Source organism: Protobothrops mucrosquamatus, unplaced genomic scaffold (genome assembly GCF_001527695.2).
Source record: "Protobothrops mucrosquamatus isolate PMUCROS unplaced genomic scaffold, P.Mucros_1.0 scaffold882, whole genome shotgun sequence".
Classification (NCBI taxonomy): Eukaryota; Metazoa; Chordata; class Lepidosauria; order Squamata; family Viperidae; genus Protobothrops; species Protobothrops mucrosquamatus.
The window spans coordinates 137,579-154,260 of NW_015387136.1; the positions used below are offsets into that span (position 1 = coordinate 137,579).

General features: G+C 48.8%; 1 protein-coding gene across 1 annotated transcript; it reads left to right on the forward strand.

Moving 5' to 3' along the window:
* The first annotated feature begins 394 nt into the window (after positions 1-394).
* On the forward strand, positions 395-7,708 carry B3GNT7 (UDP-GlcNAc:betaGal beta-1,3-N-acetylglucosaminyltransferase 7). Its single transcript, XM_015819283.1, has 4 exons — positions 395-415; positions 601-665; positions 1,499-1,648; positions 6,391-7,708. The coding sequence occupies exons 1-4, from the start codon at positions 395-397 to the stop codon at positions 7,586-7,588; spliced, it is 1,434 nt and encodes a 477-aa protein (XP_015674769.1). The 3' UTR covers positions 7,589-7,708.
* The last annotated feature ends 8,974 nt before the right edge of the window (positions 7,709-16,682 follow it).

Below are 16,682 nucleotides of genomic sequence, written 5' to 3' on the forward strand. Positions count from 1 at the left end.
TAACTCCTACACAGCCAACCAACCCACCTACAGCAACTAAGCCAGCACTCCACACACACCCCATCAATATTTATAGAGAGACGGCAGCTCCGATCACACTTTGCTCACACAAGCACGAAGCCGAAGACCCCAGCCTGAAGATGACGAGTGGGACCTCGTCGAAACGTCGCCAAGATACTCTCAATCTTACACGGGAAAAGACCCGAATACGCCAAGACCTGCATACCTGTACCCGTGAAAATCTACGAAAACAAATACACACACACACACACATATATATATATTCTCCTTCTCCTTCCCTTATTCTTCCCCTTCCCTTATTCTCCCCTTTCCTCCTCCTCCTCCTCCTCCTCCTCCTCCTCCTCCTCCTCTTTTTGTACATGTCTTGTAAGGTATGCAATCCCACCACATCCAGGTGAGCAAACCACTCGATTTGTGGTTTTTGTATAAGGTTTCAGATTCATTCTATGTGAATCCTTTCTCTGACAGTCTGGTTTCTCGGGTTCCCTCCAGCAACCATCCTCAAACACCTCACTTCCATGGTGACTGACTTTCGCTTGTGTTTCGTTGTAAGCATCCACGTTTGGCTCTGTGACACAGGACGGGCATAAACATGCCTTGTATGAGATGGTCCTTGGTTCCCCTGATTGGTACCCCTTTATGCTGTAAGAATGGAGCTGGTTGTCCCAGTATTTGGTTTGCCAACTTATGTTCAGCAAAGGCGTGGTGCGCTTTTATTATCCCTGAATTCAATGAGGGTCATCTTCTCCCCTCTAAATCTGGGTTGGTGGCCCGGTGGGAGAGGGAGGGACAGACCTTTACAGGCGCATGCACACGCACCCACATGTAGCTGTGTGAGCGTAGGCGCAAACAGGGCCGTGAGCATGTGTGCTCTGTCAATGGGGCTGCAAGCACTGGTGTGAGGGTTGCACTGAGGCTAGCACAAGCACAAGGGTCACACCGAGGATAGCGCCAGCACAAGAATCACTGCAAGGGTCGCACCGGCACGAGAATCACTGCAATGTTCACGCCGAGGCTAGTGCCAGCACGAGGGGAAAGTCAGTGTGTGTGCTTGCGCGCACGCACTGGTCAGCCACTTACATGGCCCGGTGACCAAAAGGCCGCGGCCCAGTGGTGGGCTGCAGCCTATGTGTTGGGGCCCTCTGATCTAAGAGATAGCTAAGTTGCTGAGGAGCCATGCTAGTTGATTTTTTTCAAGTTCCAAAGCAGAGGTACCCAACCTGTGGGCCGCAGCCTTTTCGCGTGCTCACTCCCCTGGTGCCACTGTTGATGTGAGTGTTGTGCAGGCAGTGGCAGCGCCACTAGTATTGTGTGGGTGGCGGTATTGCCACGAACCTTGTATGGGCAGTGGCAGCACTGTAAGTGGCAGGCAGGCTGCGGCGCGAGTCTCGTGTCTGGGTGGCATCGCAGTGGGCTGCGGAACGATCCTTGCACGGGGTGGCGGTGCAATCCTCTCTCCGGGGCAGCATCTCTGCAGGCCACAGCATGATCCTCGCAGGGGGCAATGGCACGATCCACGCACCGGAGTGGCATCGGTGCGGGCCTGGCAGCGCCAGCGCCACAAGCCTCACACAGGCACTGCCGTCACTGAGAGCCTCGTGCGCATGCTCGCTGCCCTGTCTGCATGGTGTGCAAATGAAATGAAGGTTTTGGAAATGGCCTGTGGGCAGCTGGGCCTCCCTCCACGCCGGGGGTCTCTGGCTGGGGAATTCTGGGAGTTGAAGTCCACAGGTCTTAAAGTAGCCAAGGTTGGGGACCCCTGCTCTACACAATCAGAAGTCTCCCTGTGCTAATAAGACGGAAGGAATCAAGCCACGTCATCATGGTTTCCGTAGGAAATTGATGAGATGGTGAAGGAACAAATAAATATAATATAGAATAGAAGTGGAAGGGACCTTGGAGGTCTTCTAGTCCAACCCCCTGCTCAAGCAACAGACCTAAACCATTTCAGACAAATGGCTATCCAACCTCTTCTTAAAAACCTCCAGTGTTTGACCCCCCACAATTTCTGGAGGCAAGCAGTTCCACCGGTTAATTGTCCTCACTGTTAGGAAGTCTCTCCTTAATTCCAGGTTGTTTCTCTCCTTGATTAGTTTCCATCTGTTGCTTCTTGTCCTGCCTTTAGGGGCCTTGGAGAATAGGTGGACCCCCTCTTCTCTGGGGCAGCCCCCCAAATATTAGAAGACTGCTATCATGTTGCCCCCAATCCTTCTTTTCTTTAGACTAGCCAGACCCAAATCCCGCAACCGTTCTTTGTATGTTTTAGTCTCCAGACTTTTGATCATCTTAGTTGCTCTTCTCTGAACTTTTTTTCAAACTCTCAACATCTTTTTTGTGATATGGTGACCAAAATTGGCTGCAGTATTCCAGGTGTGGCCTTACTAGGGCTTTATAAAGCGGTACTAATATCTCACATGATCTTGATTCTATGCCTCTGTTTATACAACACAGGATTGCCTTAGCTGGCAACTAAATCAATAGGGAAAAAAATTAAGTGTTTGTATACTTCTGTTATCCCAGCTGATGGACACCCCTCCAGATGTTAAATTCACCTGGCTTCACCTGGCTTTGCATGTCAGACGGTCGCAAAAGGGGATCGCGTGACCCCTGGGATGCTGCAACCTGTCATAAGTATGAACCCCAAATTTTGATCGCGTGACCGTGATCGTAAGTGTGAAAAACGGTCCTAGGTAACTTTTTTCAGTGCCGTTGTAACTTCGAACGGTCACTAAATGGACTGTTGTAAGTCAAGGACTACATGAAAAGGGGCAAGTCATTGGGAAGAGAGGCTATTGTACCAGTAGTCTTTGACCGGCCGTTTGATGATGACCTCGGAAAGGTTACTTTACAATTGGTAATGCACTTCCAGCCATTGTAAGTGTTGCCCCCCCCCTTGCGCTGTGTGTCAAAACACCCAGCAGTCACAAACTAATACTAACTTCCTGCCTGAGCAGGGGGTTAGATGATCTCCAGGGTACCTTCCGACTTTATAGTAGTAACTGTGAGAGGGACCTCGGAGTCCTAGTGGACAATCACTTAAATATGAGCCAGCCGTGTGCTGCAGCTGCCAAAAAAGCCAACACAGTGCTGGGCTGCATTAACAGAAGGATAGAATCAAGATCACGTGAAGTGTTAATACCACTTTACAATGCCTTGGTAAGGCCACACTTGGAATCCTGCATCCATTTTTGGTCATCACGATGTAAAAAAGATGTTGAGACTCTAGAAAGAGTACAGAGAAGAGCAACAAAGATGATTAGGGGACTGGAGGCTAAAACATATAAGGAACGGTTGCTGGAATTGGGTATGTCTAGTTTAACGAAGAGAAGGACGAGGGGGGACATGATAGCAGTGTTCCAGTATCTCAGGGGCTGCCCCAAAGAAGAGGGAGTCAANAGTCATGAAGGGGCCATAGTTCCCCCATGCTGGCTGAGGAATTCTGGGAGTTGAAGTCCGCCAGTCATGAAGGGGCCATAGTTCCCCCACGCTGGCTGAGGAATCCTGCGAGTTCAAGTCCACAAGTCATGAAGGGGGCTTTGGTTCCCCATGCTGGCTCAGGAATTCTGGGAGTTGAAGTCCACCAGATGAAGGGGCCATAGTTCCCCCATGCTGGCTGAGGAATTCTGGGAGTTGAAGTCCACCAGTCATGAGGGGGCCAGGTTTGAAGAGACCCCTGCTCTAAGGCCATATTTCTCAACCTTAGCCACTTTAAGATGTGTGGACTTTCATATCTCAGGATTCCCCAGCTGGGGGTTGGACTAGAAGACCTCCAAGGCCCCCTTCCAGTTTGTTTGAGTCTATATTCCGGAATGAAAGGGGGAAATGCACTTGGCTAAGTGGGCACGCTTGCGTTGCTAATCTTACCTGCACAATCTGGACTCCCCGGCTGAAAAAAACACACCCTTTCCCTGCCTTTTTTTCTTCTCTTGCCCGGCATGGTGGGGGTGACCGGGGGGGGGGCTGCCCGCTAGGAAACAGGCCTCCCTCTATTTGCGGAAAAGCCCCAGGCTGCAAACAGAAGCTTGACTGTCCTTTGTCCCCCTTTGCGATTGATGGGGGAGCTAGCCGGAATCCGGGAGGAAATTGGACCGGCTGGGGCAAGGTGCCAGCTGGGTGGAGGGCGTCAGTCTCGGAGGCCGAAGACAGTGGCTGCCATTGGCGGAGTGTCTTTCAAGGGGGACGTTTGCAGTTTGCAGATTGTGGGTCTGATCCGTTGTCGAAAGAAGATCTTACCGTTTGCCTTGTGGGCCTGGCAGTTCCTCCAGCTGTGCTGGGTTTAATTTACCGCTGTGACAGAATGGCAGAGTTGGAAGGGGCCGTGGAGGTCTTCTAGTCCAACCCCTGCTGAAGCAGGAGATCCTATGCGGGTCATTCCTTTCCTTTCCTTTCCTTTCCTTTCCTTCCTTCCTTCCATCCTTTCTTCCTTCCTTCCATTCTTTCCTTCCTTTCTTCCTTTCCTTCCATCCTTTCTTCCTTCCTTTCCTTCTTTCCTTCCTTCCCTCCTTCCTTCCTTCCCTCCTTCCTTCTTTCTTTTCTTCCTTCCTCCTTCCTCCCACCCTCCCTCCCTCCCTCCCTCCCATCCATCCATCTTAGAATTCTTGGAGGTCTTCTAGTCCAACACCCTGCTCAAGTAGGAGACCTTATCCCATCTCGGTCAAATGGTTGCCCAATCTCTTCTTGAAAAGCTCCAGTGTTGGAGCATTCACAACTTCTGGTGGCAAGACGTTCCACTGATTAATTTCTCACTGCAGGGAAATTCTTCCTTGATTCTAGGTTTGATCTCCCTCTGAGGAGCTTCTACCCATTGCCTCTCCGTCCTTCCTTCCTTCCTTCCTTCCTTCCTTCCTTCCTTCCTTCCTTCCTTCCTTCCTTCCTTCCTTCCTTCCTTCCTTCCTTCCTTCCTTCCTCCCTCCCTCCCTCCCTCCCTCCCTCCCTCCCTCCCATCCATCCATCCATCCATCCATCCATCCATCCAAGAATCCTAGGATCCTAGGACCTTGGAGGTCTTCTAGTCCAAACCCCTGCTCAAGTAGGAGACCTTATCCCATCTCAGTCAAATGGTTGCCCAATCTCTTCTTAAAAACCTCCAGTGTTGGAGCACCCACAACTTCTGGTGGCAAGCCGTTCCACTGGTTAATTGTTCTCAATGTCAGGAAGTTTCTCCTTAGTTCCAGGTTGCTTCTCCCCTTGATGAGTTTCCATCCGTTGCTTCTTGTCCTGCCTTCAGGCGCTTTGGAGAATAGCTTGACTCCCTCTTCTTTGGGGCAGCCCTTCAAATATCGCTATAGTGGTGTCTGCTTGCAGAGGCAAGTACACCCCTGTGCTGGCTCTTGGGAGGCCCCCATTGTTGGAACCAACACTGTTTGAGGACAAGATGGTGAATCTTCCTCCCTTTTCAATCCATGGATGAAAGGCCTGGGGTCGTATCTGGGGGGTGTGTGTTTGCAAATATTTATCCCTATTATACCTTCACGTCTTCAACCTCCTAAGAAAAACAACGCAAAATGGCTGAAAAATTTCACCAAACTGGGAAGGGGGAGTGGGATTTTATGATCCGCGTCCTCTTGGCCCTGTCCAACATTTCACCAATCACTGAAGTTTTTCAAAAAATAGAGTGGAGAGCCATTTGACTGGGATGGTATAAGGCAGCGGTACGCAACCTTGGCTCTTTTATGACTCGCGGACTTCAACTCCCAGAATTCCTAAGCCAGCCATGCTGAGGGGAAAGGGAGAGGTTTCCAAGCTGAGCCGTGCTGGCTGAGGAATTCTGGGAGTTGAAGTCCGCAAGTCATGAAGGGGCCATAGTTCCCCCACGCTGGCTGAGGAATTCTGGGAGTTGAAGTCCACCAGTCATGAAGGGGCCATAGTTCTCCTGTGCTGGCTCAGGAATTCTGGGAGTTGAAGTCCATGAGTCATGGGGGCCATAGTTCCCCCACACTGACTCAGGAATTCTGGGAGTTGAAGTCCACCAGTCATGAAGGGGCCATAGTTCCCCCACGCTGGCTGAGGAATTCTGGGAGTTGAAGTCTACAGGACTGTAGTTGCTCACCCCTGGTTTTGATCAGGGATGGGGAACCTTGGCTCTTTTATGACTCGTGGACTTCGACTCCCAGAATTCCTGAGCCAGCCATGCTGAGGGGAAAAGGAGAGGTTTCCAAGCTGAGCCATGCTGACTCAGGAATTCTGGGTGGGTCCACCAGTCATAAAAGAGCCGAGGTTGCCTACCCCTGGTATAAGGCCTTCTGCCTTGAGCAGGGGGTTGGGCTAGAAGACCTCAGAGGTCCCTTCCAGCGCTAGGATTCTACCTTTGCAACGACATTTGGGTAGATGTTTACCTCAATTCTTTCCTCTCTGTTTTCCTCACCCCAGGAAGAAGACCATCTACAAGAGCGTCCTTCTCTCCTTCGCGCTGGTAGTGACGGTGATGCTGTTGCAAAAAGGCAGCGTTCCCAACCAGTTCTTTCAGAGCCAGCCTCAGAAATCCCCTTTCTCCCAAGAGAAAACCATCAAAAATCAGAAGAGGGATGAGGTGATGTCCCTCACCAACAATTTCTGGAAAAAGGCGGTGAACGTCCCTCCGCCCGCCGTCAAACCAACCGAGAAGGCGGTGACGTCCTGGGACGTCACGACCACCAACTGCACGGCCAACCTCAACTTCACCAAGGAGGATTGGTTCAAAAGCCTGGAGCCCCATTTCCAGCAGTTTCTCTTCTACCGTCACTGTCGTTACTTCCCCATCCTCATCCACCACCCGGAGAAGTGCAGCAGCGAGATCGACCTGCTCATTGTGGTGAAGTCCGTCATAACGCAGCACGATCGCCGGGAAGCCATCCGTCGGACGTGGGGTCAAGAGCGAGTGCTGGGTGGGAAAAAAATCAAGACCCTCTTCCTGTTGGGCATTGCCTCCAAAGAAGAGGAGCGGCCCAACTACCAGAAGCTTTTGGAGTACGAGGATCGGATCTACGGCGACATCCTGCAGTGGGACTTCCTGGATACCTTTTTCAACCTCACCTTGAAGGAAATTCATTTCCTCAAGTGGTTCAACATCTACTGCCACCAGGTCCGGTACGTCTTCAAAGGGGACGACGATGTCTTCATGAGTCCCGAGAACATCTTGGAGTTCCTCAAGGATCAGAAAGGAGGGGACCTCTTCGTGGGCGACGTCCTGGTCAAGGCGAGGCCCATTCGCAAGAAGGAAAACAAGTACTACATCCCCAACTCTTTGTACAGCAAGACGTACTACCCACCCTACGCGGGCGGAGGGGGCTTCGTGATGGACGGCCCCTTGGCCAAGCGTCTCCACAAAGCCTCCGAAAACCGGGAGCTGTACCCCATCGACGACGTCTACCTGGGGATGTGTCTCGAGGACCTCCAGGTGGCCCCCGTGGCTCACACCGGCTTCAAAACCTTCGGCCTGGTGAAGAACAAGAACAGCAAAATGAACCGGGAACCCTGTTTCTACAAAAGCATGTTGGTGGTCCATAAACTTCAGCCGCCCGACCTGCTCAACATGTGGGAGTTGGTCCATAAACATTTGTCCTGCTCCAAGAAAGCCAACATCCTTTAGCTCCCCCCAGTTTTGGTCATGGAGGAAGATTGCCAGGAGACCCCCAAGATCCTGGTGGAAAATTTTCTCCCCTCTTCTAATGAAGTTGAAAGAAAGCAGGGCGACATTGACCGATGGGAAAGGGGGAGGGAATTGTTGAAACAATTGGAAAATAGGAGTCTTTTTTTGGGGGGGGGTCCATATATTATTTGTTCCCCTGTGGGGCTTTTGAAGAATACGGAAAAAAAAAAAACTTGAACAGATAGGGAATCGGCCAGATGAAGGATATTTTACCCCACGTTGGACAGTGGAGTAGGTTATACCTTCCTTTATTTGTGCTCTTTTTTGTGATGTGCTTGACAGCTGGAGGCTGGTCCTAAAGCTAAGACATTTATTTCTAGCTTTGTGAAGGTGTGTGTGTGTTTGCGCGTATGCGTGAGGGTGTGAAGATAACGGGTGCATTTCCAAAGCTGAATTTAAAAAAAACAAAACTAAGGGAAAAAAAGAGATCAATAAGATCCCGACGTGCGTTTTGGGGCCATCCCCGGATAGTGTGTTGTGTAGATTTGCTTCTTTGAGTAGAGAACTTTTTTTGGGGGGGGAGGTAGTATCCACCCTGCCAGCTTATACGCCCCCACTCCACTCAGCAGAGAAACTGTCACTCAAATCTCTGCAAACTTAAAAATACCTAATTGCAATCTAGGCAATTAGTGGTCCTCAACTCTCCCGGCTTTGTGGATCAGTGGTAGTAGGAGGGGGGAGAGAGAGGTGGTTCCACGTGTGCAGCTCCATTGGCGCAAGTGGCAAGCGCACGTACACATGCCGCTCGCACAAATTGGGCGGTGCGAGCACACGCATCCGCCGCTCATACAAATGGAGCTGTGTGAGCACAAGCACGCTTGCCCGCTACTTGTGCAGCACAGTTCCATACAGGTCACAGCCTGCCACCTGGCTGTGGCCCAGGGGTTGGGACCCCTAGTCCAGGGGTAGGCAACCTTGGCTCTTTTATGACTGGTGGACTTCAACTCCCAGAATTCCTGAGCCAGCATGGCTCAGCTTGGAAACCTCTCCCTTTCCCCTCAGCGTGGCTGGCTCAGGAATTCTGGGAGTTGAAGTCCACCAGTCATAAAAGAGCCAAGGTTTCCTAACCCTGGACTAGTCTATGCTTTGCTCCATTAATTTTGTTGGAAAAAAATAAATAAGGTACAGTGGTTAAATCTCTTCCGTTGGTAAAACCTCTAGATCCCCTTGTTCTGCTGTAGGCCCATGTTTTCCCCTAACCCTAGTCCAGGGGTCTTCAAACTTGGCCCTTTGATGACTTGTGGACTTCAACTCCCAGAATTCCTCAGCCAGCCTCCATTTTGTTTGTTAGATTTAAGACAGGGGTCTTCAAACTTGGCCCTTTGATGACTTGTGGACTTCAACTCCCAGAATTCCTCAGCCAGCGTGCCTGGCTGAGGAATTCTGGGAGTTGAAGTCCACAAGCAGGGGTCTTCAAACTTGGCCCTTTTGATGACTCGTGCCTGGCTGAGGAATTCTGGGAGTTGAAGTCCACGAATCATCAAAGGGCCAAGTTTGAAGACCCCTGGCCTAGTCTATCTCTTTCTGAGGACCAATCATTGTCCTCTTCTTGGGCTGGAGTTGCCCACACATTTGGTAGATGCAGGAATACAGTTGAGATGAGAGCCGTCGTAGAGGGGAGATCACCAATTGTGGGTTCGGATTTGGCAATGTGATACACGAAGCCTCAGTTTGTTCAAGGCACACATGGCTAAAAGGCCCCTTGTGAAGAAGATTAACTTGGCCTTCTCACGGCAACGGAGAAGCTTCTATTGCCATCAGAAGGGGAGGACCAGGGTTTGGTTGGTTAATTGGCTGAGAAGGTGAACATGGTTGAGTCCTACCTAGCAGAGTTGTGGTGCCAACGTACTCATCAAAGCCTGTGTAGATGTTTCGGCCTATGCGCAGGCATAGGTCTATCAAGGAAAGGAGAACTTCAGACATTGAGCTCTAAGTCTCAGAGGTCCTCACCGTTGGGCAACATCTGGAGAACCTCAGGTTGCATGGATTACTGCCTGCCCCAGTCTACCTTCCAGCCAGGCAAATTCGCCCAATGAGTGGCAAGGAGAAGCTTAAGTGGACAGGCTCTTCAACCTCTCTGCTGAGGACTTCTTACTTCCCACCTTCTCAAAATGATCTCCCCTTGAATCTCCATGAGGGTTGGGGAAGCAGAAGCCATGATGAGTTGGCCATGGTGAGTTGGCCGTGGCGAGTTGGCCATGATGAGTTGGCCATGGTGAATTGACCATGGTGAGTTGGCCGTGATGAGTTGGTCATGGTGAGTTGGACATGGTGACTTGGCTGTGATGAGTTGGCCGTGGTGAGTTGACCATGATGAGTTGGCTGTGGCAAGTTGGCCGTGATGAGTTGGCCAGGGCGAGTTGACCATGGCGAGTTGGCCGTGACGAGTTGGCTGTGATGAGTTGGCCAGGGCGAGTTGGCCATGATGGCCATGACGAGTTGGCCATGATGAGTTGGCCAGGGCGAATTGTCCCAGACCCCATTGGATTAGGAGCCTACTCCTGCAAGATACAATGACACGTAAAGCACAAAATACAGCCAGGCACCAGTAAAACCAACACTGCAGAGAGTCATGGGTCTCCTCTCGCAAGACCATTCTGTGTATTTGACCATGGCGGAGTTCTCAACTATGTCAAATGCAGACTGACGACATTTGTAGTTGAATCCAACTTTGGGCTTGGCTTCTTGGAGGGGCCCCGATCCCTGCTTGCTCGAGAAGGTTGTGATAGAGGCCCACATTCCCAAACAGGGCTGTCCCACTTCAGAACAAACAGTTTGGACCCTCCGGTCCTTTCCACCACCACCCCTCCTGCAAATAAACCTTGAGAGGCTGCCGCCCAAGTGATGGATGAACGCTGATAAATACTTCCTCTCCGGGGCCTGACTCTCCAAACGGGGGGCCAGGCCAGGCTGTTTGACGGAGAACCCCGGGCACAAAGAGGGACATTATTGCCCAAGTTACAAAGCCGAGTTTCATGGCCGAGGTGTGGTCTGAAATTCTGGGCGTTTCCCGGTCTTGCGAAAGGGGCTTCTGAAACGCAGCAGATCTAGACAGATGCTGGCCGGGGAGATGGATTGGTGGTGATGGTGGGGTGTGTGTGTGTGTGTGTATCATAGGAGTGACCTTGGAGGCATTGCAAAAATGGGTGGGTGGGAGGGTGTCCAAGGAGTGGCCTTGCTGGAATTGCAAAATTGGGGCGGGGGGGAGCTGTGTGCAAGGATCAAGTGACACCCACCCTCCCCTCTTAACCAGGGCATTTTTAGAGTCATACTGCTGGAAATCGGCTGCAGCTGAGCTTGGGGTTCAGTTGTGGGATTGGGGGGGGTCAAAGCTGAGGATGGGGAAGGGGTGATCTTAAGCAACCTCTGGATCTGTTTGCAATCTTTAACTCTCCCTCTTCATTGCCCTGGACTCCCCAAGGCCATCCTTTCTGCCGGTGTCCATTGTCTCCGTCCTCTCCCTTCTCATTCCTTCAGAAGACTGCGTTCGCTCAAGACGTGCCACCCACTGGGCCCAGAGATGGGGAGAACTTTGTACATGCTCAAGACACATCTTTTAGCAATGGGAGTCCAGTGCTCAGCTGCAGGCCCGGCCAGGAGCTGAGCAACCAGGATCTCTTAACTTCTCTTGAGGGCTGCATTATGACGTTGGCTTCTGTCCCTTTCAGGGTGTCTCACGTAGCTACAGCAGCTGGCAAAATTCAGGAACTGTGGAGTTGAAGTCCACAAATCTGAAAAGGTGCCAAGGTGGGACACACCCCTGCTTTAAAGCCCAACTTCTGTATTTCAGACACACACACACACACAAAAAACCCCGAATGTAGGTAATTTTTGAAGCGGGCCATTGGAAGAGGGAACAAGTGCTTTGACGCCCTCCCCCAACTTTAATGACCACAAACCAACTTTAATGACCGTTTGGGGTGGAGACGACATGCACGATTGTGAGCGGCGTGCGGAGACCGTGAGTCTCGCGAGTGTGAAAGAGCTACGGGTGGTTACACAGTTGTGTGCAAAAAAAACCCCAAACCCATGACGTGGCACCATTTTTATTATCCGATCTCAATATTGGACTGTGCATTATTCTTCTCTGGGGAGATTAATTGTTCAAACAATCCGATAGGCAGGTCCGGCCTTTAAGAAAAAAGAAGTTCCGTGTACTTTGGATCAGTTAACGTGCAGAATTGTGAAATTTTAATTTGTGATTTTCCCTCCCCACGAGAAGGGGGGAGGGAAGGCCACTCCCTTTTTCAGACTTAGCGGAAGATTTCTGCCCAATTTTTGTTTGAGAGGCACGGATCTCTATTTATGAGAAAATCCAGACCTTTGCTTTGTTCTTTTTCTTTTTTTCTTTCTTTTTCTTTTTAAATGTATAGGTACCTGCAGCATAGGGGAATGTTATTTATGGCAGGTACACCCGGGGTGTGCGTGTGTGTGTGTGTGTGAGACAAGATCTGTGTTGCTTTGATGTGATGAAGCCGCATGTACAAATACAACCGGATTTGTTAATATTTTGATTTCTTAATAAAATTTTACGTTTGGAAAAAAAAAAGGCGTGTCGTGATTTTACGGGGTGCAAAATGCCAAATAGACCCTTGATAGAGGTGGTCCTCAACTTACAAGCGTTTGCTTAGTGACCGTTTGGAGTTGCAAAAACCATTGGGAAAAAAGGGACCGTTGCCCGTTCCTCACACTTGCGACCGTCGCAGCCTCGCCGTGGTCTTGTGATCAAAATTCAGACGCTTGGCACCCGACTCGTATTTATGACGGTTGCAGTGACCCCCGGGGTCATGGGATCGCCTTCTGAGAAGCCAAAATCAACGGCGAAGCCAGAATCACTTAACACCACCGTGTTACTAACTGAGCAACTGCAGTGATTCACAGGGATCTCGGAGTCCTAGTGGACAATCATTTAAATATGAGCCAGCCGTGTGCTGCAGCTGCCAAAAAAGCCAACACAGTGCTGGGCTGTATTAACAGAGGGATAGAATCAAGATCACGTGAAGTGTTAATAACACTTTACAAGGCCTTGGTAAGGCCACACTTGGAATACTGCATGCAGTTTTGGTCACCACGATGTAAAAAAGATGCTGAGACTCTAGAAAGAGTGCAGAGAAGAGCAACAAAGATGATCAGGGGACTGGAGGCTAAAACATATAAGGAACGGCTGCTGGAATTGGGTATATCTAGTTTAATGAAGAGAAGGACGAGAGGGGACATGATAGCAGCATTCCAGTATCTCAGGGGCTGCACCAAAGAAGAGGGAGTCAAGCTCTTCTCCAAAGCGCCTGAAGGCAGGACAAGAAGCAACGGGTGGAAACTGATCAAGGAGAGAAGCAACCTGGAACTAAGGAGAAACTTCCTGACAGTTAGAACAATTAACCAGTGGAACAACCTGCCTCCAGAAGTGGTGAATGCACCAACACTGGAAGTTTTTAAGAAGAAACTGGACAGCCATTTGTCTGAAATGGTATAGGGTTTCCTGCCTGAGCAGGGGGTTGGACTAGATGACCTCCAAGGTCCCTTCCAACTTTATTATTATTATTATTATTATTATTATTATTATTATTATTATTACTCCTCACTCAACAAATGTCTCTCTTAGCCACAGAAATGTGGAAGTCAATTAATGGTCATATGTGAGGGACTAGCTGTATTTCACTGGGTTGTTATCCTTGGCAAGGCCTCAGCTTAGCCAAGGGTAGATGACTCTCTGCTTTTAACTTTAAGCTTCAGGACCACATGGAATTTCTATCCACCAGCCCGGAAGGGCCATGTGGATTTGTCAACTCTCTCTCCTGTTTCTCAAACTCAGCAGCTTTTAAGATGTGTGGACTTCAACTCCCAGAATTCCCCAGCCCGCTTGCCAGACTAACTTCGTCCAATCTTCTGAACAATTTCCTTAGTAGACTGGGGGTATGCTGGAAAAGGTAAATATATCTTGATTTCAAGCGAAGCGTTCGAGGACGCCAGGCTCTCTCTTGAGTAGCAAGCTGGATAAATGCGGACTCCTGTAGTTGCTACGGTTGTGAAACAGCTCACCTTATCTGGAGAAAAGGTGACACGCCTACAACGTCTCTAGGACAAATATCCCGTTCTCCACACATACACAAACACCCGCGGGCACACAAAACGGAGGCATTGCAATCCAGTCTGACGTCAATACCAGGAAAGATTGCAGAGAGCGGCGCATAAAGAGCAGTGTAAAACCTTTTCAAAATGACACTAATTATCGGGTGCCGTTGTGGATTTGTCAAGAACAAGTCTTGCCAGACTCAATTCCTCCACTGTTCTGAACAATTAGTAGTAGATTGTAGTAGTAGTGGTAGATTCTACAACCCTTAGTAGATTGGGGGTATTCTGGAAAGATAATACGTCTCGACTTCAGCAAAGCATTTGACAACTCCAGACAGTTTGAATAGAAAACCTAGATAAAGAGTTGGAAGGGACCTTGGAGGTCTTCTAGTCCAACCCCCTGCTCAGGCAAGAGACCCTATACCACCACTGCAGACAAATGGCTGTCCAATCTGTTCTTGAAAGAATCCAGTGTTGGAGCACCAATTTCTGGTGGCAAGTTGTTCCACTGGTTAATTGTTCTCAATGTCAGGAAATTTCTCCTTAGTTCCAGGTTGCTTCTCTCCTTGATGAGTTTTCATCTGTTGCTTCTTGTCCTGCCTTCAGGCGTTTTGGAGAATAGCTTGACTCCCTCTTCTTTGGGGCAGCCCCTGAGACACTGGAAGACTGCTATCCTGTCACCCTTAATCCTTTTTTTTTCATTAAACTAGACAGACCCAACTGCAGCAACCGTTCCTTATATGGATTTTATATAGATAAACGTGGATTTTTTTCCCTCTAAAGAAAAAAAGTTCCTTTCAATATAACTTCCAAAGAAGATGAGAATACTAACATTATCATGGCTGGAGAATTCCTACATTATCTAGCTGTATTTGCACACAGGATTTTGACCATACTGGGTGATCTTTTTTTTCTCTCGTTTCCCAGCTTTTATTGGCATCTGAGTAATTTATGATTCATTGTATTGTGCAAAGGAAGGAACATATCACAATGTGAACAGAATGTGAGCGCAGATATTTAGAGATAAGGTGGCCGCATCATAGCACAGGTAGTCCTTGATTTACAATTGAGCACATTTTCTGTAATGGGCCCTATCCAACAGAAGGAATTTCAATGTGGAGAAAAGCAAAGTCTTACATTTAGGCAGGAAAAACCAAAGGCACGAATACAGATTGGACGAGACCTGGCTCAAATACAGCAACTGTGAGAGGGACCTTGGAGTCCTAGTGGACGATCACTTGACTGTGAGCCAGCCGTGTGTAGCAGCAGCCAAAAAAGCTAACACAATCCTGGGTTGTATAAACAGGCATAGAATCAAGATCACACAAAGTATTAATACCACTTTATAAAACCCTAGTGAGGCCACACCTGGAATACTGCAGCCAATTTTGGTCACCGTATCACAAAAAAGATGTTGAGAGTTTGGAAAAAATTCAGAGAAGAGCAACTAAGATGATCCAAGGCCTGGAGACTAAAACATACGAAGAACGGCTGCAGGACTTGGGTATGGCCAGTCTAAAGAAAAGAAGAAATAGGGGAGACATGATGGCAGCGTTCCAGTATCTGAGGGGTGGCCACAAGGCAGAGAGGATCAAATTATTCTCTAAAGCACCAGAGGGAAGGATGAGAAGCAATGGATGGAAACTGATCAAGGAGAGAAGCAGCCTGGAACTAAGGAGAAACGTCCTGACTGTGAGGACAATCAACCAATGGAACAGCTTGCCACCAGAAATCGTGGGTGCTCCATCACTGGAGATTTTTAATAAGAGACTGGACAATCACCTGTCTGAGAGTTTACGTTCTCCTGCTTGAGCAGAGGGCTGGACTAGAAGACCTCCAAGATCCCTTCCAGCTTCTATTCTCTTTTATTCTTATTTTCTACTTTCTATTCTATTCTAATTTTCTATTCTATTCTATTGTGTCCTGTCCTGTTCTATTCTATATTCTATTTTTTCTATTCTATATTATATTCTATTTTTTCTATTCTTTATTCTATCTATTCTATCGTGTCCTATTCTATCTATTCTATTGTATTCTATTCTATATTCTATTCTATTCTAATTTTCCAATTTCCATTGGAGATCAAAGGCCTCCCCCCCCCTAATCTTTTATTTTTTATTTTTCTTCTTCCTTCTCTTTTGAACAGAATTGAGCTGGAAGGGACCTTGGAGGTCTTCTAGTCCAGCCCCCCGCTCAAGCAGGAGAACCTATACCATCTCAGACCAGGGACTGTCCAATCTCTTCTTCAAAACCTCCAGGGATGGAGCGCCCACCATTTCTGGTGGCAAGCTGTTCCACTGGTTGATTATCCTCCGTCAGGAAGTTTCTCCTTCATTCCAGATTGCTTCTCTCTTTTATTCTTTTCGTCTTTCCCCCCCCCCTATTCTTCTTCCCTTTTCTATTTTTTCATCCTTTTTCCTTTCCTATTCTTCCTTCTCCTTTTCTTCTCTTCTTTCTTCCTATTCTTTTTCCTTGGTTCATCTGTTTTTCCCTTCTTCCGCTTTCCTTCCTTCCTTTCCTTGGAAGACTTCCAACTTGGTTAATTCTGTTCCACTGAGCAGTCAGAAGGCGCTGCAGCCAGGAGGTCCTTCTCTTTTCTTTCTTTTAGTATTTTCTCCTGCCTATTCTTTTTTCCTTGTATTTCCTTCTCGTCTTTTCTTCCACCTTTTTCCTTCCTTCCTTCTTGAAAAACTTGTGACACTGAGCAGTCAGGCCTTCGTTCCTCAGCGCTCTGCTGCCACCTTGTGGGGAAATGGGAGCATTTCTCTCCAGCGTCCACACCAGGGCTGCCTTTTCACTAAATCCTTTTTCTCCCACCCCAGAATCAGATCTCTCAAACTACAACTCCAATGATTCCCAGCCAGTTGCCGAGAGACTTTGAGGCACTAACCTCTGGAGACAAAAATCAAAGAAAACAGAGCCGGCATTCCTCATTTCTTTTGACAGTTCGGCTTTTCTAAGG